We start from the raw sequence: 26,609 nt of genomic DNA, 5'->3' as shown, positions 1-26,609 counted from the left end.
TCTGGGGATTGGGCCACTGGGGATATTGTTTCAAAAGAATCCAAGTCTATTAATATTTTTGAGTTCAAAGTCATTATGAATTCAGAATTTAAGGGCCACACTAATACCAGCTGAGTATAAAATGCATGCTTTGCTTTCAAGAGGATAAAGTACAAAACCTTGGCTCTATACCATGCAATATGCAAAATAGAGTTCAGGCTTTAGGAACTCATTCTTCTTGCTTAGAAAGTTTAGGACAAACCTTCTCTACCCACATCATAAGTGCTTTCCATCAGCTGGTAGGTATGAAGCTCTGCCTGCTTCTATTCATCTTATTCTTACACTGCTCTCTTTGCTCACCCTCATCTTCCTGATGTGCTGTGTGTCCTGGTCCCTTTACCTGCTCAACCCATGCAAGGAAGAGACTCCTGGGCCTAAAGAGGGTCTTACTTGTTACAGGGTTCAGTGATCTAGTAGTGAGCCAACACTGAGGAACCCACGGAGGGGAAGGGGTATGTCTGCGTGTGTTTGTACACCTGCACGTGTGTGCATAGAATGGCTTGTAGGGGGAAGTAGGTGACATGGAAGGAAATAGTTTCTTTGCTCAGAAATCCTAACTTTCAGTAAAATTAGAAATTATTGCCACTCTACTACACATCTAATTTACATGAGAACTTCCTTTAATAGTTGGGCATATTTCCATTGTCTTATTAAGGACTAGGTGATAGAATGCAAAACTCAGTAAGTGTGGTGATGGGAAAACTTGAAAAATTGATGAAATCTAATCATATAAATTTTAATACTTAGAGTTGAAGAAGACATATAGTTAACTCTTTTTGCAGGAAAACGATTATGTCTTCTATTTCTCTGAGAAATAATCCTGTGAGTTCTACTTTAAATCTTTTGTGGTAGAAATTCAATTTCTAAATGACTCTCTGCACGATGAGGTGAAGCCTGTTCTTAGTAATTTTTTCCTTGGACCATTATGAGATCCATTCTTGAAGACAGTTGTGCATGGAGGTGTGGTGTTGAATACTGACTGCACAGGACATGTGGGGAGAATTTGAGTGTATCTAAGATAATTTGTGATACTTGCACTTTGTCTGAGTCAGGTATGGACCAGACACCTGTACCACTTAGCAGTATGAGTTATTGAGCCAGAAACATAGGGGTTTAGATTAAAGGAAATATTTACACATTTTTAGGTCACAAAATGTTCTTTTGATTCTGCCAATTTATTTACATAGCACAATGTTTTGAATCTCAAGAAAATAACATTTTCTTGTCCTGTGTGTCTTTCTCTGCTTTGGAAAACATTAGAATCTAATAAGGATATACTATTTTTAGGTGTTAGTTTTAAAAATAAATAAATGAATAAAATATTTTTAAAAACTCTAAGGACCCTTCAAAATCCATTTGTAATTATATCTTAATGGCACCAGCAATGCATTTACTATTACATTATCACTTTTACCTCAGTCCTACATGCATAAAGCTTAATTATTAAAGTACATTTATTGTACATTTACTACTTAGTGCAAATGACTAAGTGAAGCATTACATCTTCCTTATCTTAATTCTCACAAATATTCTCTGAGACAGAAAATAATCATTTTTTTTCTTTTGAACAAATGAGGCTCAGGGAGGCTAATTTGCTCAAGTCTCCTGATGCAGGGGGGTAATCAGATTAGGGTGAGGCATCAATTTTCTGTAACTCTAAAGTGGGCTTTCCAAAGAATGGCTCTTTCTTTTATTCATTCTTAATTTTTATCAGAAATATAGAAAACAAAGTGTATGAAACTGAATAGCTTGCCAAGTCCCACAGTTGAATTTTGAATAGCATTTGGGCTGGAAAAGAGTCTTTTCACATCCAGTTGTTATCTTTGATAGGATCTCAGTCTATTCCAACAGGTAGATCAGGACCAGCCTGCACAGGACCTGGCTGTTAGACTGAGCACAGCAGTGGTCTGCGGAGCTTCAGCTTCCTCCACATCTTCATCCTTGCCATTCATTGGATTTACTGAGAATTTTATTTGTGACATAAAACTTTACCCTTATCAAAATGAAATGATGCTGGAAAGGTACAGAGTTGTAGTCTGTAAAATAATATGCACATATTTATCTTTTTATTTTTATTTTTGGTGAACAAGTATTGTCACAGCAGAGAAAAATTAGTTTTATTTTGTGGCAACATATTGATGCTTTGAATAAAATGGAATCTAAAAAAATGAAGAAATTGTAACTTGAGAATAACATTCAACTTGTTTCTTAGGAGTATCTGGTACAGATATTAATTAACAAAGCTAAATAGTACTAAGAGTATTAAAATTTGCAATTGTTTGTATTACAGAGAAAAATCTCACTGAGGACCTAGAATGTCTACTGTGGTGCTGTGGTTATTTATATGACATATGCAATGCCTTCCTCCAGATTCCATCCTCTTTCAGTATATGTGTGTACAGAATATAAATGTGATCTGTATGTGCTTCTCTTGAATACAAATGATGAAGACAATCAAGAGTACTGTTGAGAGTAAACATGAGTAGCAAGGTGTATATAATTTCTGTTTAGGTTCAGATTTTTCTATTTGGGTAGTTGACCTGTTTACAACAATTTGATACTAAAAGGCTCCCTCTTTTGGGGGGGAAGGTAGGTGACTCTGAAATGTGTGTGTTTGATGACAAAGCAGATTGGAAGAACCTAAATTAAACTGGTGATAAGACTTGATTACTATAATATAATTGCTGATTATGAAGATTAATATTATTTTTTCATTTAACATGTGAAAAAGCTGTGGTCAAATTTGACACATACTTTAAATATAAGTCAAGATTTATTGCTGGTCTCTTTTCCTCCTCAGCCTTCTTGCTGGCAGCCTCTGCCTGAGGGAGAAATCGCTCTCTGGGAAGGTGTTTTCAGATCCTCCAGGTCTTAGGTCATGATTATTGCTTTGCTTCCAGGCCTGCCTGGTGCCCAAGCATGAACAACTACACCTCTGTGAAGGAGTTCATCCTGTTGGGACTTCCTCACACTGAAGGGCTGGAGAACATGACCTTTGTCCTGTTTCTGGCCTTCTATCTGTTCGCCTTGCTGGGGAACCTGCTCATCTTTGTCACCATTCTGGCTTCATCCAGCCTGCACACCCCCATGTACTTCTTCCTGGGAAACCTGTCAGTGTTTGACATCTTCTTCCCTTCTGTGAACTCCCCCAAGATGATGGTCTCCCTGGCGGGGCAAAGCCGCACCATCTCTTACCAGGGCTGTGCCTCCCAGGTCTTCTTCTACCACACCTTGGGTGGCACTGAGTGTTTCCTGTACACAGTGATGGCCTATGACCGCTTTGTGGCCATTTGTCACCCCATGCGCTACACTGTCATCATGAACCAGAGGGTGTGCACCAGCCTGACAGTGTGCACATGGCTGGGGGGCTGTGTGCATGGGAGCATCCTCACGTTTCTCATCTTTAAGTTGCCCTACTGTGGGCCCAATGAGGTGGACAGCTTTTTCTGTGATATTCCAGTGGTGCTGTCCCTGGCCTGTGCAGACACTTCTCTAGCACAGATGGTGAGTTTCACCAACATAGGTGTGGTTGCCCTGGTGTGTTTTCTTCTTATCCTCCTTTCTTACACTTGCATTGTTCTCTCTATATTGAAAATCTGTTCTTCTGAAGGCAGGCGCAGAGCCTTCTCCACCTGCAGTGCCCACCTGACCTCCATCCTCTTGTTCTACGGACCTGTGATTCTTGTCTATCTCAGACCTGCTTCCATCCTCTGGCTGGATTCTGTTGTTCAGGTGTTAAACAATGTCATCACTGCTTCCCTCAATCCTTTGATTTATTCTTTGAGAAACAAGGATGTGAAAGTGGCCCTGAGGAAGATGGTAACTCAAATGGCTCACCCTTCTCTGCTGTAAGGTCCGCGAATAGTTTTTTTTTTTGAATTTTTTTTTTTGAAAAACCTCAAAGAGCCACTGGCTTGTTACCAAACAGTGAGTTGGGCAAAGTCACGTTCTCCTTTTTCTTGGGAGTCTTAGGAGTCATTTAGGAGAAGTTGTTTATACAACTTTTACAAAATATTTTGAGATTAAGCCAGCATTTCCCCTTTTCCACTTGCCATAAAAGTATATTTTCTAGTTCATATATTTTGAATAGTAAAACTAAAAATTGGAGTTGACATTTAAGAGTGAAATTTAAGAGTAGTATTGTGCAGTTTGGTAATTATAGTTGATATTCATATTGTAACTTCTTTGGGCTTTTACTATGCCTTTCTTTTACAAAAGAATTTAATTGATAGCCTTTTATCTTCAGCACTGGAGAAATCTCAATTGAGAAGGTGATCATTGAACTGTGGTTTAGAATGGGAGAATGAATTATGAATGTGAGAATGAAGTTTGTAAAATAGAAGACTTTTTCAGCCAGTGATTTATATCCACTGAGGTACTTTTTCTTTCCTAAACATTGAATATATCTAAAATTAATTAAAATAAATAAATTAATTTAATCAATAAAATTAATTGAAATAATTTAATCAATAAAATTAATTAAAATAAATATTAATATTATTTATAATGTATTTATTTTTGGAATATTTCAACACTTATATTGTTACATTTAATCAAATTCTTTTCAAGATATAAACCCATCTATTTGGAGTCATCCACTCAAACACCTAGAAAATGTAGTAAAATTTTAGTTCTGTTTGTTATGTATGTGATAATGGTCAATACACTTTGCATGTATTGTCTATGTTAATTCACTGAATCCTAACAGGTAGCATGTTTCTTTTACGTATGAAGAATGTGAAAATAGGCTGTCTGAACCTTTATCTAACTCCTACCCTTTCCTGTAGTATACTGCTTTATAAGAAGAATTGAAAAAATCAAGAATTCTATATAATGACAGCTGCCTATATGTGACTTACAGTTCTGAATATTTTGTATATGTTAAGTAATGCAGACTGAACCACATTTGTGTTATTACCTATTATTATTGTCCTCATTTTCACATGTGAGAAAAGGAAGGCGCATGTGAAGGCACAAATTGGTTTAGCATTGCATATCAATAGTAGTAATGTTCTGGGGGAAAGTAGGGAAGCAGTCTGAGTAACATTCACAGAAATAGACAATTACTGGAAAATTATACCTCCTACTTTTTCACTCCGTGGTAATATTCATTCATTTTGTGAGTCATTGATTCATGATTTAACTTAAAACTATCCAAGTGGTATCAGATGGGATCTGGGTAGAATGTCTCTCTAATGGACCAAATAAAGACTAAAGGGGAAAGGTATGTAGGGGAGTACTGCCTATCTGTCTGTGAAATAAATCAAACTTGTATATGCAGTCACTTGATTTACTACCACAGTTGCTAATGTCACCATATTATCTTTCAAGGTCAATGCTATATACCTTATTTGAAAGTTCTTGGATCCTCTACATCATTGACATTGGGTGCTGATATTAGATATCTATTGTAATGCAATGAATTGCTCTAATATATGGTAGCTCAGAAAAAAATAATATATTTTCTTATACTGTATCTTATGGTCAATAGTACAGGAGTAGCCTAGTTGGGTGGCCTTAACAGGGGATTTCTCTTGGTTTTGCAGTCACTCTGTCATCCATGGAAGTAGTCATCTGACACAGGATCTCCTTGAAAGGCAGCTGTTTTGTACCTGGATATTAGTAAGAGGCCTCAGTTCCTCCCCACTGTGGGGACCTCTCTGTATCCTCACACAATGGGGCTGCTTCCCTCACAGTGAGTGAGCTGAGGGAGGGTCTCAGCGGGAGCCTCTAGAGACTGTTATGATCTTGTCTCCAAAGATATGTACCAGCACCCTTGCTTTTATTTTTCTTTGTTAGAAGGTATTGACTACTTATAGTCCACATTTGGTCGAGGGAGAAATTAGGCTCCAGTCTTTTAAGGGAGTGCCCCCAAATCCATAGACCCATTTTCAAGCACCACAGATGTAGTTCTGCCTTATTTAAAAGTGCTCCTTAATGGAACTGTCCTTTCTCCTTTGGAATATTTCTTATTCTAATGAATGTTCTGCATGGCTTTCTTGATTTGAAAAGTTACGCTCTAATCCACTCTTCCTTTGTGAAAATCATGTCTTTTCTGTTATATTTTTGTTCATCCTCTACCATCTCAGTAATATCTTCTCTGAACATCCCATTCCACAGTGATTTTTTTTATCAGTTAGTGATTTGTATTGCTGAAATTAATCATTTTGGCAGTAAAGAATAAAGAAATTGTGACAATTCTCACATCATCATTTTGGATTGTTACATAATTCATAAATAATTTTATTGAACCATTTAATCAATGACTAGCCTAGAACACAAGTTAAAAGGGCAGCCTTTAGAGCAACATAAAATATTCATTGTTAGTTTACTATGTATAAAGCACGACACTAGCCAAAGAGAATATAATATTGAATAAGATCCTTATGATCTCTGCATTTGTGAAGTATAAGACATAGTGGAGATGACTGACCTGGAACAAATAATTGCTATGTGATGGAGATAGAGTCTTTCAATAAAGGTAGAAGAAGGGACTGTAAAAACCTGTGTTTAAAGTGCCAAGGACAAGGAAGGAAGAATCCTAGAAAACTGATCAAAAAAGTAATCCGAAGTGTCTGCCTGGAAATGAGAAATAACACAAAGATTATTCCATTTCAGCTCTTGTAATGTCAAACTTGGCTAACTTGAGCACTGGAAATGAATGAAATGGCACCTTCAGAAATAAAGCCTGATGGAAATATTGTTAAAATACTTTGAAGAGCTTAGTCTATCACAATGACCTATTGCTGAATGTTTTTGCTTTCTAGGAAAGGAGGATTCTCTACAGACAGGGACGTCATTGTGATGAATTTATTATTTTAGCAAGTAATATGGCAGTACTTTAATGAATAACCTATCTTTTCAACTCTCCCACAATCTTTCTGACATAAACTTATGCAGAATATCTCTTCATTGCTCTAATGCACTTTATACAATGTTCTTTGCTTTGTAAGTACCTCCCCAAATCTGCTCTGAACTTCAGAAATGTTATCAGTATTTAACCCAGTGAATGAGCTAGCAGCAACTGTCTGTGGATCAAGACTAAGGAAAGGATTTCCATTATCTTTACTAAAACTTTGCTGTAATAAAGCTCTAAAGGAATGGGCTGACCTCAGCTGCCTCTGTTGAGCTGGAGACTCCCTTCAGCTCTGACCACCTCAGCTATGATCCTTAATGGTATTCCAAATGCAGTCACACATGTGGCCCATTAAGTTGACTCACTCTTACTCAAAAGTACTCACAAATTCTACTATAAACTCACTCATTTTTTCCTAAAATGTTCACAACTTGATCTTTTCCATCTGTGATTACTATTCTTGACTTCCCAATGTTTGAGAAGATCAAACATTTCCCTCCCATGTCAAACATTTCCCCCAGAAATGACTGAGATAAACCAAAAGGGGTCAGACTACATCAAAATAGCATTTTAATTACTAATAAACAAGTTACATAATTACTAAATTGAAGCTTGTGTTTTACTTTGAAGCCAAAGCTTTTTTAAATCTGTCCCTTAGTGAATGCATTTGGTTTCATTTTATTCCAGTGTCTGGAATCCTTCTCAGAGATTTCAGTTTAGATTTCCCTTTTCCTTGTATCACAATGTGGGTGTGTAGCTCAATGGTGGCTGTAACAGACAGATCAGTTACAACCCAGTAACATGATAGTCCTACTGTTAGTTAGCAAGGTGGGCATCAGGGATCCATCTATATCTATGGATATTACATATCAAAACACCAAAGATATGGAGGACCCCAAATTTCAACTCAGTGATCGTTAAAATGAAGTACTTCTTTCTATTCCCATTGAAACAACTAATGTCTGGAATAAAACTAGACATGGCTGTCTATGTGCACTGATATATGAAGGTCTACATTAATCTGACAAAATGGACCAGGGGGAAACAACACCCTTTAGGACAGTGAGTAGTGAGAATAGATAGGTGGTGAGATTACACGTCTAAAGAAGTCATTCTACAACATAGTTTGGTCTTATGAGGCTTATCATTGATGCCAGAAACAAGATATAATCACTTAATCTGAGTCATAAGAAATAACTTACAATCTTTGGCCATAGACAAAAAAAACGTAGATATAAATAAAGATTCATATGTGAATATTCACAGGAACATTATTGGTAATATCAAAAAACAGGAAACATCCCAAATGTCTGTCATCTGACGAAGAAATAAACAAGATGCAGTATTGTCATACATTGGCATATTATTTACAATAAAAGGACAAATTATTTTTACATATCATGGTATGGAAGAATCTCAGAAAAATTGTGGTAATTGTAAAATTCAGATTTAACTGGCTATATATTATACAATTCCATTTAAGTAAAATGCATAGAAAAGACAAGTGTATACTGATCAAAAGTCAATCAATGCTCTGTTGGGGAGTTGGAGTGAGAACTGATCACAAGTGGGCTACAGGAAATTTGGAGGACGATGGAAATGGTTTGGATTTGGGGAATGTTTCATAATTCTAAATATGTACTAAATGATTAAGTTTATATTTAGAGCAAGGGAATTTTATGGTCTATGAATTTTATCTTGATAAAACTCTTGAAACGTAAAAATGAATTTTATCTTGTGTGTGCAGGGGAGAGAAAATACCGATTTTCAAGGATATTTCAAGCTATCGGCAGGTAAACTAGCATGGCAAAGAAAGTCTAAATTATTGCAGAAGGAGAGTTCTTGATTACAATTATCCAGCTCACTCTGCATTAGCTGTACATTCACTAAGCAGCCTCCCAAGAAAGTATGTTGCTTTGAAGGCAAAATTTTTCTATTTATGAAAGTATATGCTGGTCCACTAATGCATGCATTCTAGTTGTTATGATTTATATGAAGTGTCTTCCAAAAAGTCAGGCATAAGACAAAACAATAATGTCCAGGGTGAAATGATTAAAGTATGAGAGATATAACCTAACCAGTGGGTTAATGCACTGGTATGGACTACCTGGGTGGTAACTGAAAGCAGGTAGGTGTGAGTGGAGGACCTAGGTCACTGGGGGCAAGCCTTTGGAGTTTATATTTTGCCCTTGTGAGTGGAGGAGTTCTTTTTCTGCTTTCTTGTTGCCACATCTTGAGTGGATTTCCTCTGCCATGTCCTTCTGCTCTAATGTTCTGTCTCATCACTGATATGCATGCAGCAAAGGAGTTGGCTGAACATGGACTGAACCTCTGAATCCTTGAATCAAAATGAACCTTTCCTCCTTTTTTAAGTTGTTCTTGTCAGATCTATGGCCATAGTGATGAAAAAGCTGACTAAAATAGTAGTGACTATGGTATTCCAAGTCCTCTTGTGAATTTATGTATTAGTTTCAATATTTGTGTTACACAAATGACATATACATCAATTCTTTTTTTGGGGGGGGGGACTGGGGATTGAACCCAGGGCCTTGTGCATGCAAGGCAAGCCCTCTACCAACTGAGCTATATCATCAGCCCCCTCATTGATTCTTGTATAAAAGCTATATATGTCTGTCTTGAGAGTGAGTGCCTTGGGAAAATGATTGATTTTTTCTGTCTGACCAATATGATATTTCTGTCATGGATATTTGTACAATTAATGATGGTACAATTTGGGACAGTTATACTACTTTTTACTTTAGTGTGTCTTGGGATTGTGCTAAGAACAGCAATTCGGGGAAGTTGAAATAAGATGGCACATGCAGACTTACTTTTGCTTGTATTATTTCCTAACAGTGTGTGTGTGTGTGTGTGTGTGTGTGTGTGTGTGTGTGTGTGTGATTTATAAGGATAGTAATTATGAGTAACCCTTTACAGAATTAATTTCCAAAATTACATACGTACAAAGTAAAACACTCAATTTATAACAAGGGCAACTGAAAAGAGATGATTGAAGAACATCACTAATTATACATAAATTTAGGGTTGGCCTGATTTTCCCTAACTCTGAAATGCTTTTCATATTGACTCAAAAAAGAAAATGAGAAATTGAAATGAAATAGATAATTAAAATCATATTAATATGTTATTTTCCACAACTTACACATGGAGCCATTTAATAGGTGTCACCAACCACACTTATTTACTTTTGATTAGTTGATAATGGTGATGATTTTGAAATCTTTAAAACATTTCTAAATTTGTACAAAATTTTTTAGAGGACTATAAGCACTAGAAACGAAACTATAGCCTTAGCTCATGGTACAGGAAATATAAATATCCATACACTGAAAAACTATTCAACAGCAATTAAGGAAAATTCTAGTGCTATATATGCAACAAATCATTTTGCTCAGTGAAAAAAGCCAGATAAAAAGAAAACATATTTTACAAACCACTTAAAATAAATGCCAAGCAAAGGTAAATATATAGGGATGGGAAATAGACTAGCAATTACCTAGATATGGTGTGAGAATTAAGCAGGATTATAAATTAACTTGAAGTAATTCTTAGTGGAAGGAAATGTTTTAAAATTGTATTTGGTGATATCTGTACCTCTGTGAATATATACTCTGCCTTGAGTTGTATACTTAAAATGCATGGGTTTATGGCATGTAAGTTATATATATTTCCTCCATTTAGTTAGAACTCAGCATATTTTTTTAAGTACAGAGAGACTGAAATTCAAATCCAATTTCTATGACTGGTTTTTGGAGTAAGTTTGGCAATTATTTGAACTTTCTAAGCTCCATTTTTTTCCACTTAAAATAAAAGTAACATCTAACAAGGAAAAAGGGGCCTTCAATAGTTTGGTTTGAGAAGAGATCTATAGTATGCAGTAATTATTAATTTAAAGCCATAGAGAAGAAGGTCTCTCTTGTATTCCTAATGGCCTTATGAAAGACAATGGCTATAAGAACATTTTTAGGACTTCTAGATCTTGCTATAGTTGTCATTTTATGCCTTTTGTATTATTTCTAAGGGAGTTTCTACAAAACATTTTCATTAGGTCTATGTATTTACATGGTGGTTGTAAGCTCACAGACCTGCTAATCCACCTTTATGTGCAGTGTTTTATTCTCTATGCAGAGGGCCCCTTGAAGTGTACATTGAACCCATCAGAATAATGAAAATGTACTGAAATAAACATCCATCACAGTCTTAAGGGAATATAAAAAGAAGAGTTTTCAGACAATGGAAAGATTTGAATACAACCAGTTGTACAAGTCCTAATGGAGAGTCATAGAGGTAACTGTGGAAGACAGTGGCAAGGGTATGCTTTGTGTGTTTCTTTCCTAATCCCCAGCTCTTTATTTAAATTCAGATCCTCCCAGCACAGGATCACAGGAAAATCTCAGGTATCTGAAGCAAGGGATAGCTCCACGAGTGGAAAATCAAAAGCTTCTTCACAGCAAAGAAAACAATCAAGAAGGTAAAGAGTGAGCTGACAGAATGGAAGAAAAATCTTTGCCACATGCTCCTCAGAGGGAGTGTTAATCTCCAGAATATATAAGGAATTACAAAAATTTAACACCAAAAGCAAAAATTAATTGGATTATTTGTGGTTTGTCAAAACAAAACCAAACCACAAATAACCCAATTAATAAATGGACAAAGGGACTGAACAGGCACTTCACAGAAGAAGAAATATGATTGGTCAACAAATATATGAAAAAATGTTCAACATCTCTAGCAGTTAGAGAAATGCAAATTAAAATTACACTGAGATTTTATCTCACCACAGGACACCTATGTTGCCTCCATAGCTTAGTTATTGTGAATTGTTCTGCTATAAACAATGTGGCTGTATCACTGTAGTATGCTGACTTTAAATTCTTTGGATTTGTACTGAAGTGTGGAATAGCTGGGTCAAATTGTGGTTCCATTTCTAGTTGTCTTATGAGTCTCCATACTGCCCTCAAGAGTGGTTGCTCCACTTTGCAGTCCCACCAACAATGTATGAATGTACTTTCCCCCCCATATCCTTGCCAACAATTATTGTTGCTTGTATTCTTGATAATTGACTTATTGACTAGAGCGAGATGGAATATCAGTGTAGTTTTAGTTTGCATTTCTCTAATTGCTAGAGCTGTTGAACTTTTTTTTCTGCATTTGTTGACCATTTGTATTCTTTCTTTTGAGAAGTGTCTGTTCAGTTGCTTTTCCCATTTATTGATTTTTTTTTGTATTAAGTTTTTTAATTACTTTATATATCCTGGAAATGAATGTCCTATCTGAAGATCAGGTGGCAAAGATTTTTGCCCATTCTGTAGGCTCTTTTTTATACTCTTGATTTGTTTCCCTTACATTGGAGAAAAAAATGGTCTTTTCAACAAATGGTGCTGAGAAACTTGGAAATTCATATGTAGTAGAATTAAAATTTAACCCCTGTCTCTCACCAAGCACAAAACTCAACTCAAAGTTGATCAAAGACCTAGGAATTAGCCCAGAAACCCTGTACCTGCTGGAAGAAAATGTAGGCCCAACATTCCAATATATCAGCCAGGAACTTACTTTCTTAACAAGGTTCCTAAAGAAAGAAATAGAACAAAAAAAATCAATAAATGGAATAGCATCAAATTACAAAAGCTTCTTCACAGCTATGTAGCTCTTTTTCACCATTTTAACCTTTTGAAATGTTTTTGTTTTACCTTTTACATATATGTGCCTGTCACAAATCAACAAAAAATTGCTATAATAATTAATTTATACAATATTATGTCTTTTAAAATAATATACTTTTTTATAATACTTCTTATCATTTCTGTTTCTCTTTATCTCTCTGTGTATTTGAATTATCATTCAATACAGTTCTGTTTTTACAGGCCTCCTTTTAGTTTTTATTGTTAAACATATTATATTTCTTTAAGTTTCATGTTCCCTAGTACTCGATAGAGGCAATTGCTTTTAAATTGGCTAAGAAAAGTGAGAAAATATGCATTTAAGTGGTCTTTTACAATTACATAATTTGTTATCTGTGCTTCTTTTTAATGTGAATTCAGATTATTGTATATAGTCACTTTTTTCAGCTTAAACAACTTCATTTATTTTTTCTTGTAAAGTGGGTCGGCTAGAAGCAATTTTACCTGTTTGTTTGTTTGTTTTGTTGACCTGAGAATATCTTTTACCTTTATGTTTTAAAAATAATTTTGTTACATTTAAGGTCTTGGTTGATTATTTATTCATTTACATTTATTGTTTATTATTTTATTTATTATATTATAATTATTATTAATAATAATAAATTATCATATTAAAATTAAAATATTGATATTAATATTATCTTCACATTTATCTTACTTGGATAGTTATTCCACTTCTTGCTGTCTCTGTTGTTTCTCATGAGAAGTTAATTTTAAGGTTGTTTCCTTGTAAGTGAAAAATGACCAAAAATTAGTTATTTTTTCCTTGTTGGAAAATGGGATGATGTATTGTACAGTTTGCAATTGATTTAGGAGTCTTGTGTCTTAATATATGGTCAACTTGTGTCATTGTCCACATATTTCCAGTACCTAAACCAGACTTATAATATACCAACATTTTAAAACCAGTTTAAACTGCACAATTAAATTGTTTTAATTACTTATCAACTTGTTTCTGGTCCATTACTTTATCACCTAGTGTTACTGCAATATTTAACAGCTTAGATGAGGGCTGATCTGGGTCCGGTGATCCCAAGAGACCCCAGAGACAATGCTGAGAAACTTTTGAACACTAACAGAAGCTGTTTGACTTTCCAGCGAGATTTACTTTATTTTTGATTCACTAACATCTGCACCATATTTGGAACAGGATGTTTTTTATGCATCAGTGTATGGAGGACAATGATATACGAACGGTGTTTTAAATATTTGTTGTATTAAATGTCTTTAGGTTTTTTCTTTGTTCATATTATTCTTCTCTTTTGTCTGGTTTCATAGATTTTCTTTCCAACTTTTCTCCAACCAACAGCCAATCTCTGTTGTCTCCTCTTCCATTCTTCCTGTGAATTATTGCTTCTAACTTCTCTCTTCCTCCCTGGTGAACATTTCGTGCTATGCTACCTCTGTTCTCTTGTCTGCCATTTGAAATTGTAAACTGGTTTAACAAATTCTCTGTTTATACTATATATAGTTATTGAACTCATCATTTTGGTTTAATGTAAGAAAGTAATAGATACTTTAGTGGGAGCTATTAGGTTTGAGGTTATATATTGTTTACACTAGGTGCTGTTGATATTGGTTTCACCATTAAAGGTGAAGCAATGAAAACCTTCAGGGACACTATAGGCCTACAGGGTAGAATTTGTGCTGCCTTAGATCCATACTTCTAGATGGTAAAACACATGAACAACATGAAAAGACAAGGGAATAAAGCACCTCAAACAAACCAAGATGCTTCAGCAACAGAAGCTACTAGTAACACAATAGAAGAAATGTCCAAGAAAGAATTCAGAATGTACATAATTCAATGGATTTTTGAAGCAAAGGATAGGGAGTATAATCAAAGAAAAATACAGTAAGTGAAAGATCACATCAATAAAGAGTTAGAGATTGTGAAAAGAAAAACAAGCGGAAATCCTTGAAATAAAGAAATCATTAAGCCATTTTATAAATTAAATAGAAAGCATCATCAACAGACTAGACCACTTCGAAGACAGAACCTCAGACAATGAAGATAAAATATATAATTTTGAATGTAGAGTTGATCATGTGGAGAAGATGATAAGAAACCATAAACAGAACATCCAAGAATTATGGGATAACATAATCAGGCCAAATTTAAGAGTTTTTGGAATAGATGAAGAAGCAGAGATACAAACAAAAGGAATGCACAATCTTTTCAATGATATAATAGCAGAAAATTTCCCAAAACTAAAGAATGGAATGGAAAATCAAATATAAGAGGCTTATAGGACCCCAAATACACAAAATTATAGCAGACCCACATCAAAACACATTGTAATGAGAATGACTAACACACAGAATAAAGTTAAAATCTTAAAGGCTGTGAGAGAAAAAAAATCAAACTATGTATAGGGGGAAACCAATTCGAATTTCAACTGATTTCTCAATCCAGACCCTCAAAACTAGAAGTTTCTGGAATAATATATTTCAAGCTCTGAAAGAAAATGAATGCCAACCAAGAATTTTATATCCAGCAAAATTAAGTTCCAGATTTGAAGATGAAATTAAAACCTTCCATGATAAACAAAAATTAAAAGAATTCACAACTAGAAAGCCTACAATACAGAGCATTCTCAACAAAATATTCCATGAGGATGAAGTTAAAAAAAAGTGGAAACAAGCAAAGGGAGGATCTACACTAAATGAATATTCAATCAAAGAGAAACTAAGACAAATCAAAACCCAGAAATAAATCACAATGACAGGAAATATAAATCATATCTCAATAATAACATTGAAAGTTAATGCCATAAAATTATCAATCAAAAGATCTAGATTAGCAGATTGGATTAAAAAGCAAGACCCAACAATATGCTGTCTTCAAGAGACTCATCTCATGGGCAAAGGCATCCACAGGCTGAAGGTGAAAGGATGGGAAAAAACTTATTACTCATATGGATTGCGTAAACAAGCAGGGGTTTCCATTCTTATCTCAGATAAAGTATACTTTAAACCAAAATTAATCAGAAAAGACAAATAATGGCATTTCATACTTCTTAAGGGAAATATATATAGGCAGGACATAACAGTTATAAATATTTATGCCCCAAACAATGGAACATCTATGTACATCAAACAAACCCTTCTCAATTTCAAGAGTCAAATAGATCATAATACAATAATACTGGGTGAATTTAACATACTTTAATACACCTCTCTCACTACTGGACAAATCTTCCAAATACAAACTAAATAAGAAAACTATAGAACCAAATAATATAGTCAACAATTTAGACTTATCAGACATATATAGAATATTTCATTCATCAACAAGTAAATATACTTTCTTCTCAGCAGGACATGGCTCCTTCTTTTAGACCATATTTATGCCACAAAGCAACTCTTAGTAAATACAAAAACAAACAAACAAACAGAGATAATACCCCACATACTATTTTATCAGACCACAATGGAATGAAATTAGAAATAAAGGATAAAATAAAAAATACAAGCTATTGTAACAAATGGAGACTAAATAATACACTATTGAATGATGACTGGATAGTAGAAGGAATCAAGGATGAAATAAGAAAATTCTTAGAGATAAATAAGAACACTGATACAATATGTCAAAATCTCTGTGATTCTATGAAGGCAGCACTAAGAGGAAAGTTTCTTGTACTGAGCACATTCATTAAAAGATTAAAAGTCAACAAATAAATGACCTAACAATACATTGCAAAGCCCTATCAAAACAAGAACAAATTTACACCAAGAGCAGTAGAAGACAGGAAATAATTAAAATCAGAGCTGAAGTCAATGAAATCAAAACAAAAGAAACAATTGAAAAAATTGACAAAACAAAAATTTGGTTCTTTGAAAGAATAAATAAAATAGATAACACCCTGGCCATGTTAACAAAGAGAAAAAGAGAGAAAACTCAAATTACTAAAATTCAAAATGAAGAAGAAAATATCACAATGGACATGTGTGAAATACAGAAGGTAATTAGAAAATATTTTGAAAATTTATATTCCAATAAAATAGAAAATATTGAAGGCATTGACAGATTTCTAGAGATATTTTACCTACCTGAATTGAGTGAAGATGTCATTCATGATTTAAATAGATCAATTTCAAGTAATGAAATAGAAAATGCCATCAAAACCTACCAATCAAGAAAAGCCCAGAACCAGATGGATTCTCAGCTGAGTTCTACAAGACTTCCAAAGAGGAATTAATTAATACTTTTAAAGTATTTCATGAAATAGAAAAATAGGGAACCCTTCCAAACTCATTCTATGAGACAAATATCACCCTGATACCAAAACCAGACAAAGACAAGGAAATCAAGGAAAGAAAACACCAGATATTGATCCCTGATAAACATAGATAAAAAAATTCTCAATAAAATTTGGTAAGTTGCATACAAAAACATATTAAAAAGATTGTGCAACATGATCAAGTGGAGTTAATCCCAGGGATGCAGGGTTGGTTCAACATATGGAAATCAATAAATGTGATTCATCATATTAATAGACTTAAAAAATCATATGATCATCTCAATAGATGCAGAAAAAGCATTTGACAAAATAATCACACCTTCATGTTCAAAACACTAGAAAAACTAGAGATAGTAGGAACATACCTCAACATGGTAAAAGCCATATATTCTAAACCCAAGGCTGGCATCATTCTAAATGAAGAAAAATTGAAAACATTCCTTCTAAAAACTGGAACAAGACAAGGATATCTTCTTTCACCACTTCTATTCAACATAATCCTTGAAACTGTATCCAGAGCAATTAGACAAAAGAAAAAATTAAAGGTAAAATAGGTAAATGAGAACTCAAACTATCACTATTTGCTGATGATATAATTCTATATCCAGAAGATCCAAAAAGTTCTACCAGAAAACTTCTAGAATAAGTGAATTCAGGAAAGTAGCAGGATATAAAATCAACACTCAGAAATCAAATGCATTCCTATACATCAGTGATGAATCCACTGAAAGAGAAATTAGGAAAACTACCCTATACACAATAGTCTCTAAACAAACAAACAAACGAACAAACAAACAAACAAACAAATAAAATAGTTGGGAACCAATCTAACAAAAGAGGTGAAAGACTTCTACTATTAAAACTAGAGAACACTAAAGAAAGACATTGAAAACCTCAGAAGATGCTAAGTTCTCCCATTTTCCTGGATAGGCAGAATTAATATTGTCAAAATAGCTATACTACCAAAACCATTATACAGATTTAATGCAATTTCTATGAATATCCCAATGACATTCATCATAGAAATAGAAAAAGCAATCATAAAATTTATTTGGAAAAAAAAGAGACCCAGAATACCTAAAGCAATCCTTGGCAAGAAAACTGAAGCAGGAGGCCTCACAATACCAGAACATCAACTACACTATAGAGGTATAGTAACAAAATCAGCATGGTATTGGCACCAAAATAGACTTGTGCAGACCAATGGTACAGAATAGAGGACACAGAGACAAACCCACATAAATACGGTTATCTCATTCTAGACAAAGGTGTCAAAAACATTCACTGGAGAAAAGATAGCCTATTCAACAAATGGTGCTGGCAAAACTGCAAATAGATATATAGCAAAATTAAATTAAACATCTCTCACCCTGCACAAAAAAATGAACTCAAAGTGGATCAAAAACTTAGGCACTAGAACAGAGATCCTGCACTTAATAGAGAGAAAAGTAGGCCCAAATCTTTACCATATCAGCCTAGGATCTGGCTTCCTTAACAAGACTCCTAAAGTTCTAGAAGTACAATCAAGAATCAGTAAATGGATTAGACTCAAATTAAAAATCTTCTTCTCAGCAAAGGAAACAAACAATAATGTGAGAAGAGAACCTATAGACTAGGAGAAAATCTTTACCACATGCAACTTCAATAAAACATTAATCTCTAGGATATATAAAGAACTAAAAAAACTTACTGCCAAATAAACAAATAACCCAATCAATAAATGGACTAAGGAACTGAACAGACACTTCACAGAGGAAGAAATACAACTGATCAACAAATATATGAAAAAGTGTTCAACATGTCTACCAATTAGAGAAATACAAATCAAAACTACACTAAGATTTCATCTCATTACTGTCAGAATGGCAATCATCAAGAATATAGGCAACAATAAATGTTGGTAAGGATGTGGGGAAAAAGTTACATTCATACTTTGCTGGAGGGAATGCAAATTGGTACAACCACTATGGAAAACAGCATGGAGATTCCTCAGAAAACTGGGAATGGAACCACCATTTGACCCAGCTCTCCCACTCCTCAGTTTATATTCAAAGGACTTAAAATCAGTATACTACAGAAAGGTAGCCATCGCGAATGTTTATAGCAGCTCAATTCACAATAGTTAAACTATGGAACCAACCAAGGTGTCCTTTAATAATTGAAGGGATAAAGAAAATGTGGTAGATATATTAAATGTAATATTACTCAGCTTTAAAGAAGAGTGAAATTATGGCATTTGCCAGTAAATGGATGGAGTTGGAGAATATCATACTAAGCAAAATAAGCCAATCCCCCAAAATCAAAGTCCAAACTTTTCTCTAATATATAGATGTTAATTCACAATAAGGTGGGGAGCACTAGAGAAGAACAGCATTACTTTAGATTAGGTAGAGGAAAATGAAGGGAGGGATAGGGAGGGGATGTGGGGATGGAAAAGTTAGTAGAATGAAACAGACATTATTACTTTATGTATATATGTGACTGTATGACCAATGTGATTCTACAACATGTACATTCAGAAAAATAAGAAATTATATCCATCTATGTATGATATATCAAAGTGCATAAATGCATTCTAATGTCATGTATAAGTAATTAAAACAAATAGAAAAAAATGAAAAACTGTTATTTAATAATTTCTCAACATACCCATTCACACCCTACTTTCAGTGAATAGACTAGTGTCTTAAATCTTACATGCAATGGTGAGAGTAACCAAAACCCTGTCTGATGACATTCTCCCATCAGGGTGGCATTTCTAGTGCTAGAACTAAAAATATGTGCTTCTCACTTCCACATTTAGCTTTGTGTCGTAGATACCACCTGAAGTTTTGTGGAGTGCCTTTTTTCTCCTGTTCCTTAATGCTGGTTCCATCGTCCAGAGTGGTGATGGGGCTACAGGATAAAGGTCAGGTTGTCCACCTTGCTTTGAGAGTAGAAAGGAGTCATCCAATGTTCTGTAGGAAGAGAAGGGAAATGAGGTTCAAGGATGATGACAGGGGGAAATGAGGTATGCATCCCTAGTATGGAGGACACAGAGCAGTTAGCATGAAATGAGAGAGAGAATATCAGAGATTGAAAGGGAGGAGGTATGAAAAACCACATGTATGGGTCTAACTTTTTGACTTATTCTTTCCCAGATGAAAAAAATCAAAATTTGGAGAGTCATTAGTTTGTGAAGAAAACATATCTAAAGATGAGGAAATTATGTAATGAAGGATTAGTAGAAATAATGGAAAACTGAGAAATAGATCAATTTCATTAGGCCATAGAAAGCATTATGCTTTGGGACAGGATTATATACCTACCTTTGAATAACAGAAAAAGACAATTGTGCTGATGAAAACCTTGCAGAAATGACATCAACTATGTCAGGGAATAAAAAATGTTCTGGAATTATTTCATTCTACCTGTTGTATCTTCCCCTATGCACCCTTTTCTTTCCACTTAATCCTGCTCCCTCACTTAATAAATTTAAGATACATCCCAAGTGGATTATGTGCTATGCTCAAAGATTGAAGGAAGAGACTTCCAGGTAACAGATTATCAAAAGTTATCCACTCTTTGTTTCCCCCAGTGATAGAAGCCACTGTACTTTATCTTTATTTGTATTTCTCTTCAATCTAGGAAACAGATAAATGGTATCTAAATATTTGGCAAAAATTCCGCCTTGACCAGAAGAAGATAGACAGTCGATAAACAAATATATGAAAAAAATATTTGACATCTCTAGTAGTTAGAGAAATGCAAATCAAAACTATTCTAAGATTTCATTTTCACGTCAACCAGAATGGCAGTTATCAAGAATAAAAACAACAATAAGTGTTGGTGAGGATGTGGGGGGAAAAGGCATATTCATACATTGCTGGTGGAACTAAAAATTGGTACAACCATTATGGAAAGTAGTACGGAGATTCCTTAGAAAACTTGGAATGGAACTGACTCAGCTATTTCACTCCTTGGTCTATACCCAAAGGACTTAAAAGAGTATTCTATAGTAATGCAGCCACATCAATGTATATAGCAACTCAATTCACAATAACTAAACTGTGGAAATAATCTAGATGCCCTTCAATAGATGAATGAATAAAGAAACTGTGGTATATATAAAAAATGGAATATTATTCAGTCTTAAAGAAGAATTAAATTATGGCATTTGCAGGTAAATGGACGGAGTGGGAGAATATCATGCTTAATGAAGTAAGCCAATCCCCCCAAACCAAAGGCCAAATGTTCTCTCTGATAAGTGTATGCTAATCCATAATGGTGGGGCATGGGAAAATGGAGGAACTATGATTAGGTAAAGGGGAGGGAGGTGGGCATGGGGGCAGAAAGATGGTGGAATGAGATGGACATCATTATCCTAGGTACATGCGTGACTGTACATATGGTATGACACTACAGTGTGTACAATCAGAGAATTGTGTAAAAATAAATCAAAATGCATTCTGCTGTCATATATACTTAATTAGAATAAATAAATAAATAAATTAATTAATTAATTAATTAATTAATTAAAAACATTCTGTGGGGCTAGGGTTGTGGCTTAGTGGTGAAGTGCTTGCCTTGCATGCATAGGCCCCTGGGTTTGATCCTCAGTACCACATTAAAAAATAAACAAATAAAAGATATCATGTCCACATACAACTAAAAAAAATTAAAAAAAATATTCTGCCTTAAATACTACTAAGTGTCCTGATGCACACGTGCCTGATTTCTACAGAAAAACTTCTCTATTATGAAGAAAATACCTTGTAGATTATTTGAAATTGACGTACCATTTTGTAATGTGGTTCTAGAAATTTATACTGTCTTCAGCAATTTATATAAGTTTTAGTAATTAATAATTCTGACATTTAGTTGTAAAACATTTTATTACAATTTTAATTTCTTTAATTCTGAAAATTGATGAATAGGTTTTCTGTATTTGCCATTAGTTCATTCATATTGTGAAGACTGGCTTAGACATTTGCCTTATTAGATTCCTTGGTTCTTTAGTACAAATTTTAGAAATTATTTTCTTATTTCAAATACTTGAATTAATTTCTCTTTCACTTTTTCACTTGTTTGATATCTATTCCATTTGTCTGTCTTATCCTATATTAGATCCACATTGTTTTTGTCATTTTAAAGAAAAATAATAAACAGAAGTTGCAAGTATAGTTGACCAGAGGAATAACCAAAAATGAATATTAAAAATAGTTGTTTGTTAGTTACATATGAAAAAAACTTAAGATTTAAAAAATACATTAATATATAATAATGGAAAAACTCACTCTTACAAACACTGCTACTAACAATTTGACAAAAATTTCAAAACCATAGTGTCCATCAAATTTATAGTATTTATATGTTGTTAAGTTATCTTCAGTGCAGTCTTACAAAGAGACAACTATATCATCATAGTTCATTATGCACACCTACACATCTATCAATTTATCTTTCTACCTGTACTTTTTTACTTTGATCACTTATGGAAACTACTGAAAAACTAAACATCCAGAAAAATGAAGATGGTGGAGTCAAGAAGGCATACATACAATATGTAGAACAAAGGCTACCATTAACAATGATAACTCTAACAACTGAGTGATATGGAGGATATTTTGAGAATATTTGGAATTAAAATTAGGTTGACCAAAGAGAGGTAAAACTTCATATAGAGTGTGATTGCACATAGTTAAAAATAGACCATAACCATGGGGTGGAACGATTATAAAGAAGACACTAAAATGCTAATATGGTTATTAGCAGGAAATGTGGGTTTTTTTTTGTTTTTAGAATATGTACTAAATAATTTATAAACTTTCAAACTACTTCTTTAATGATTAAGCCAGATTATAAAAGAATGGCAGAGGGAATGGAAAATTACTAAGGAAAGAGAGAAAATTCTGTAATTACTCCCTTTGCTCCTTCATGCTTCTTGAGTCTGGGAATTGGACCACTGGGGATATTGTCTCCGAAGAATCCCAGTCCATTACCGACATTAACGATTTCCAGGTTGAAGTCATTATAAATCCTGAATTTAAGGACCCGACTAATATTAGGGCTGAGTGAGGAACGAACGTCTTGGATTTGAAAGGAAAAAGTGCAAAATCTTGGTTCTACACCATGGCATGTTAAGCAAAATAGAGTTCAGGCTTTAGGAACACATTTTTTTTTTCTGGCCTAGAAACTTTAGGAAAATCACTCCTCACCCACATCACACGTGTTTTCCATCAGCTGGTAGGTGTCTGAAGCTCTGCCTGCTTCTGTCTATCTTTTTCTGCTTCCACTGCTCTCTTTACTTTCCTCCATCCTCTTGAGGTGCTGTGAGTCCTGGTCATTTCACCTGCTCAACCCAGGCAAGGAGGAGACTCATGGGCCTGAGAAGACTCTTACCTGTTGTGGAGTTCAGAGAACCAGTAGTGAGCCAGCACAGAGGAAGCCATGGAGCGGGAAGTGTGTGTGTGTGTGTGTGTGTGTGTGTGTGTGTGTGTGTGTGAAGAATGGTTGGTAGGGGAACATGGGTGACATGGAAGGACATAGGTTCTCTGTTCAGGAATCCTATTTTGCAGTTAGCATAAAAATTAGAAATCATTGCCAGTAAACATCTAGTCATTTATCAGTATAAACTTCCCTTGATCCTCATATTATTTTTTGAAAATATTAGTGAATATGGTAATAGCAAAGCTCAAAATGTTTGTCTAAAGTTAATGTTTTAAAGTTTAGAGTCTTAGAAGAAAACATCTAATTTGTCCTCTTTGAAAGAGACTGACTCTGTTTCCCTAAGAGGTGATCCTCATATCCTCTGTGGTGGAAATTCAGTGTTTCCCCCAAATTCCTCTTTATGGTGAGGTAAAACCTGCTCTTAGAGAGTTTTCCTTTGACTGGTTGCACATCCTTTCCTGAGAAAAGGTTTGGATGAAGATATGGTATTGAAAACTGCAGAGGGCAGTGAGGAGGATCTTGAAGGTTTGCCTAAAGCAATTTGTGACTTGTACACTTTGCCTGATGCAGGTTTGGACCAGGCGCCTGTGTTTATAGTACTACAAACTGGTTACTGAGCTAGAAACAGAAAAGTTCAGACTAAAGGGAGACTTTATGCACCTCTAACTTACAAAAAGTTCTTTTAATTCTGCCACGATATTTATATAACACACTGTTGAGAGTCTGAAAAAATAACATTTCTCTAAACTGCTTTCCTTCTCTGCCATTTAAATCATACAAATCCTGTAAATATGTACAGTTTTCATGTGATGATTAAAGCATAAGTAAAATCATTTAAAAATCCACAGATTCTTTAATCTGTTGTAATTGTAACTTCATCACATCTTAAGGCTTTTGCTGTTCCTACAGTATCACTCTTGCCTCAGTGTTACATGGTTGAGATTTATTTGTTTCATCTTATTACCTATTTACTACAAAAACTGAGTGAAGCATTGTATATTCATTATTTCAGTCCTCACAAAGATCCCATGAAGCAGGAAGTACCCAGCTTTCTTTTTAGCAAATGAAGCTAAGTTGCTGGAGGCCTGAGAGGAAGAAAATGGTAGTCAGTAAAAATCAGTTTCATGTACCTCCAGGGAAAGCTCTTCAAGAGATGGTACTTTATTTTGCTTTTCTATTTCTAGCAAACAAATAGATAATAAATGTGTTTGATATTAAATTTGACTGCCATGGCCCAAACTCAATGTAAATAGCATTTTGTGCTGAAATAGAGACTTCCTGTCTATATGTTTTCTGGGATTTCAATGGATTCGAACCCCTTTGATAGAACCAGCCTCACACAGGCCTGGCATCAATAGTCTGAGCAGCAATAGTCTGAGCAGACCCCACCTCCTTCACCTCTTCATTCTTTCCCCAATTACTCTTACTGAAATTTTATCCATGACATAAGACTTTATTCTTACCAAAATTTAAATAATGAAGGAAAAGCTAACAGAGCAGAAACCTAAAAAGTGGTATTAATAGATTTATTAGATTATTTCCTGAGTACAAATCCTGTACACAGCTGAGGAAACTTAGCTATATCTTGTGGAAATATAGAAACAGTAAGATAAAATGAGATGAAAATAAAATCCCAGAAATTTAGGATTCAAAAAATATAATTCAGGTTGTTTCTCAAGTTTATCTAGTGCATGTATTAACTAATACACTCAATAGTAGGCATGCTTTTGAAATTGCCATTGTTTGGCCTATACTATGTAGAGAAAAACTCACTGAGCATAGAATGTCTAGTGGTGTGCTGTGGTTATTCTGTCACCCCTGCAATGTCTTCTTCCAGACCCAGATCTCTTTTACAGGGGTATGAGTGGGTTGTAATTATGAGTTGTGTGTTCCTGTTTGAATACAAATGATGGAGAATATAGACTACTGATGAAAGTAAAATACGTAGTAGGTTGCAACATTACTGCTTGGGTTCAAATTTTAATGTGCACATATTTGGGTCATTGCCTATTTACAAACAAACTATAGCTTGACTAATTCTAAAATGACATTGTACCTGTAACAAATACCTGTAGCAAACTTTTCTTGGAGAAGGTAGATGGCTCTGAAATACACCAGTGTGTTTGATGATCAACCAGATCAGGAGAAAATAAATAAATTGCAGAGAAGTTTTGATTACTGTAAGATATTTGGTAACTATAAATTACTGTTTCCTCACTTAACAGGAAGAAACTGAGGCCAAATTTGACACATAATTTAACTACAAGTCTAGATTAATTACTGGTCTCTTTCCCTCCTCAGCCTTCTTGCTGGCACCCACTTCCCAAGGAAGAAATCACTCTATGGGGAGGGTGTTCTCAGATCCTCCAGGTCTTAGGTCATGATTATTGCTTCACTTCAAGGCCTGCCTGGTGCCTAAGCATGAACAACTACACCTCTGTGAAGGAGTTCATCCTGTTGGGACTTCCTCACACTGAAGGGCTGGAGAACATGACCTTTGTCCTGTTTCTGGCCTTCTACCTCTTCGCCCTGCTGGGGAACCTGCTCATCTTTGTCACCATTCTGGCTTCATCCAGCCTGCACACCCCCATGTACTTCTTCCTGGGAAACCTGTCAGTGTTTGACATCTTCTTCCCTTCTGTGAACTCCCCCAAGATGATGGTCTCCCTGGCGGGGCAAAGCCGCACCATCTCTTACCAGGGCTGTGCCTCCCAGGTCTTCTTCTACCACACCTTGGGTGGCACTGAGTGTTTCCTGTACACAGTGATGGCCTATGACCGCTTTGTGGCCATTTGTCATCCCATGCGCTACACTGTCATCATGAACCAGAGGGTGTGCACCAGCCTGACAGTGTGCACATGGCTGGGGGGCTGTGTGCATGGGAGCATCCTCACGTTTCTCATCTTTAAGTTGCCCTACTGTGGGCCCAATGAGGTGGACAGCTTTTTCTGTGATATTCCAGTGGTGCTGTCCCTGGCCTGTGCAGACACTTCTCTAGCACAGATGGTGAGTTTCACCAACATAGGTGTGGTTGCCCTGGTGTGTTTTCTTCTTATCCTCCTTTCTTACACCCGCATTGTTCTCTCTATATTGAAAATCCGTTCTTCTGAAGGCAGGCGCAGAGCCTTCTCCACCTGCAGTGCCCACCTGACGTCCATCCTCTTGTTCTATGGACCTGTGATTCTTGTCTATCTCAGACCTGCTTCCAGCCCCTGGCTGGATTCTGTTGTTCAGGTGTTAAACAATGTCGTCACTCCTTCCCTCAATCCTTTGATTTATTCCTTGAGAAATAAGGATGTGAAAGTGGCCCTGAGGAAGATGGTATCTTGGGTATGA

At 35.1% G+C, this 26,609-nt stretch overlaps 2 protein-coding genes across 2 annotated transcripts; both read left to right on the top strand.

The window, feature by feature from the left end:
• Positions 1-2,958: 2,958 nt before the first annotated feature.
• Positions 2,959-3,891, top strand: LOC308641643 (putative olfactory receptor 10D4; the record flags this gene model as incomplete). The annotated part of the gene is made up of 1 exon (XM_081280286.1): positions 2,959-3,891. The coding sequence occupies one exon, from the start codon at positions 2,959-2,961 to the stop codon at positions 3,889-3,891; it is 933 nt and encodes a 310-aa protein (XP_081136412.1).
• A 21,803-nt stretch (positions 3,892-25,694) lies between these two features.
• Positions 25,695-26,609, top strand: LOC308641642 (olfactory receptor 10D3-like; the record flags this gene model as incomplete). The annotated part of the gene is made up of 1 exon (XM_081280285.1): positions 25,695-26,609. The coding sequence occupies one exon, from the start codon at positions 25,695-25,697 to the stop codon at positions 26,607-26,609; it is 915 nt and encodes a 304-aa protein (XP_081136411.1).

This window comes from Spermophilus citellus (assembly GCF_964194105.1).
Source record: "Spermophilus citellus genome assembly, chromosome: 2".
Lineage (NCBI taxonomy): Eukaryota > Metazoa > Chordata > Mammalia > Rodentia > Sciuridae > Spermophilus > Spermophilus citellus.
This window is presented reverse-complemented; position numbering and strand designations above follow the sequence as displayed.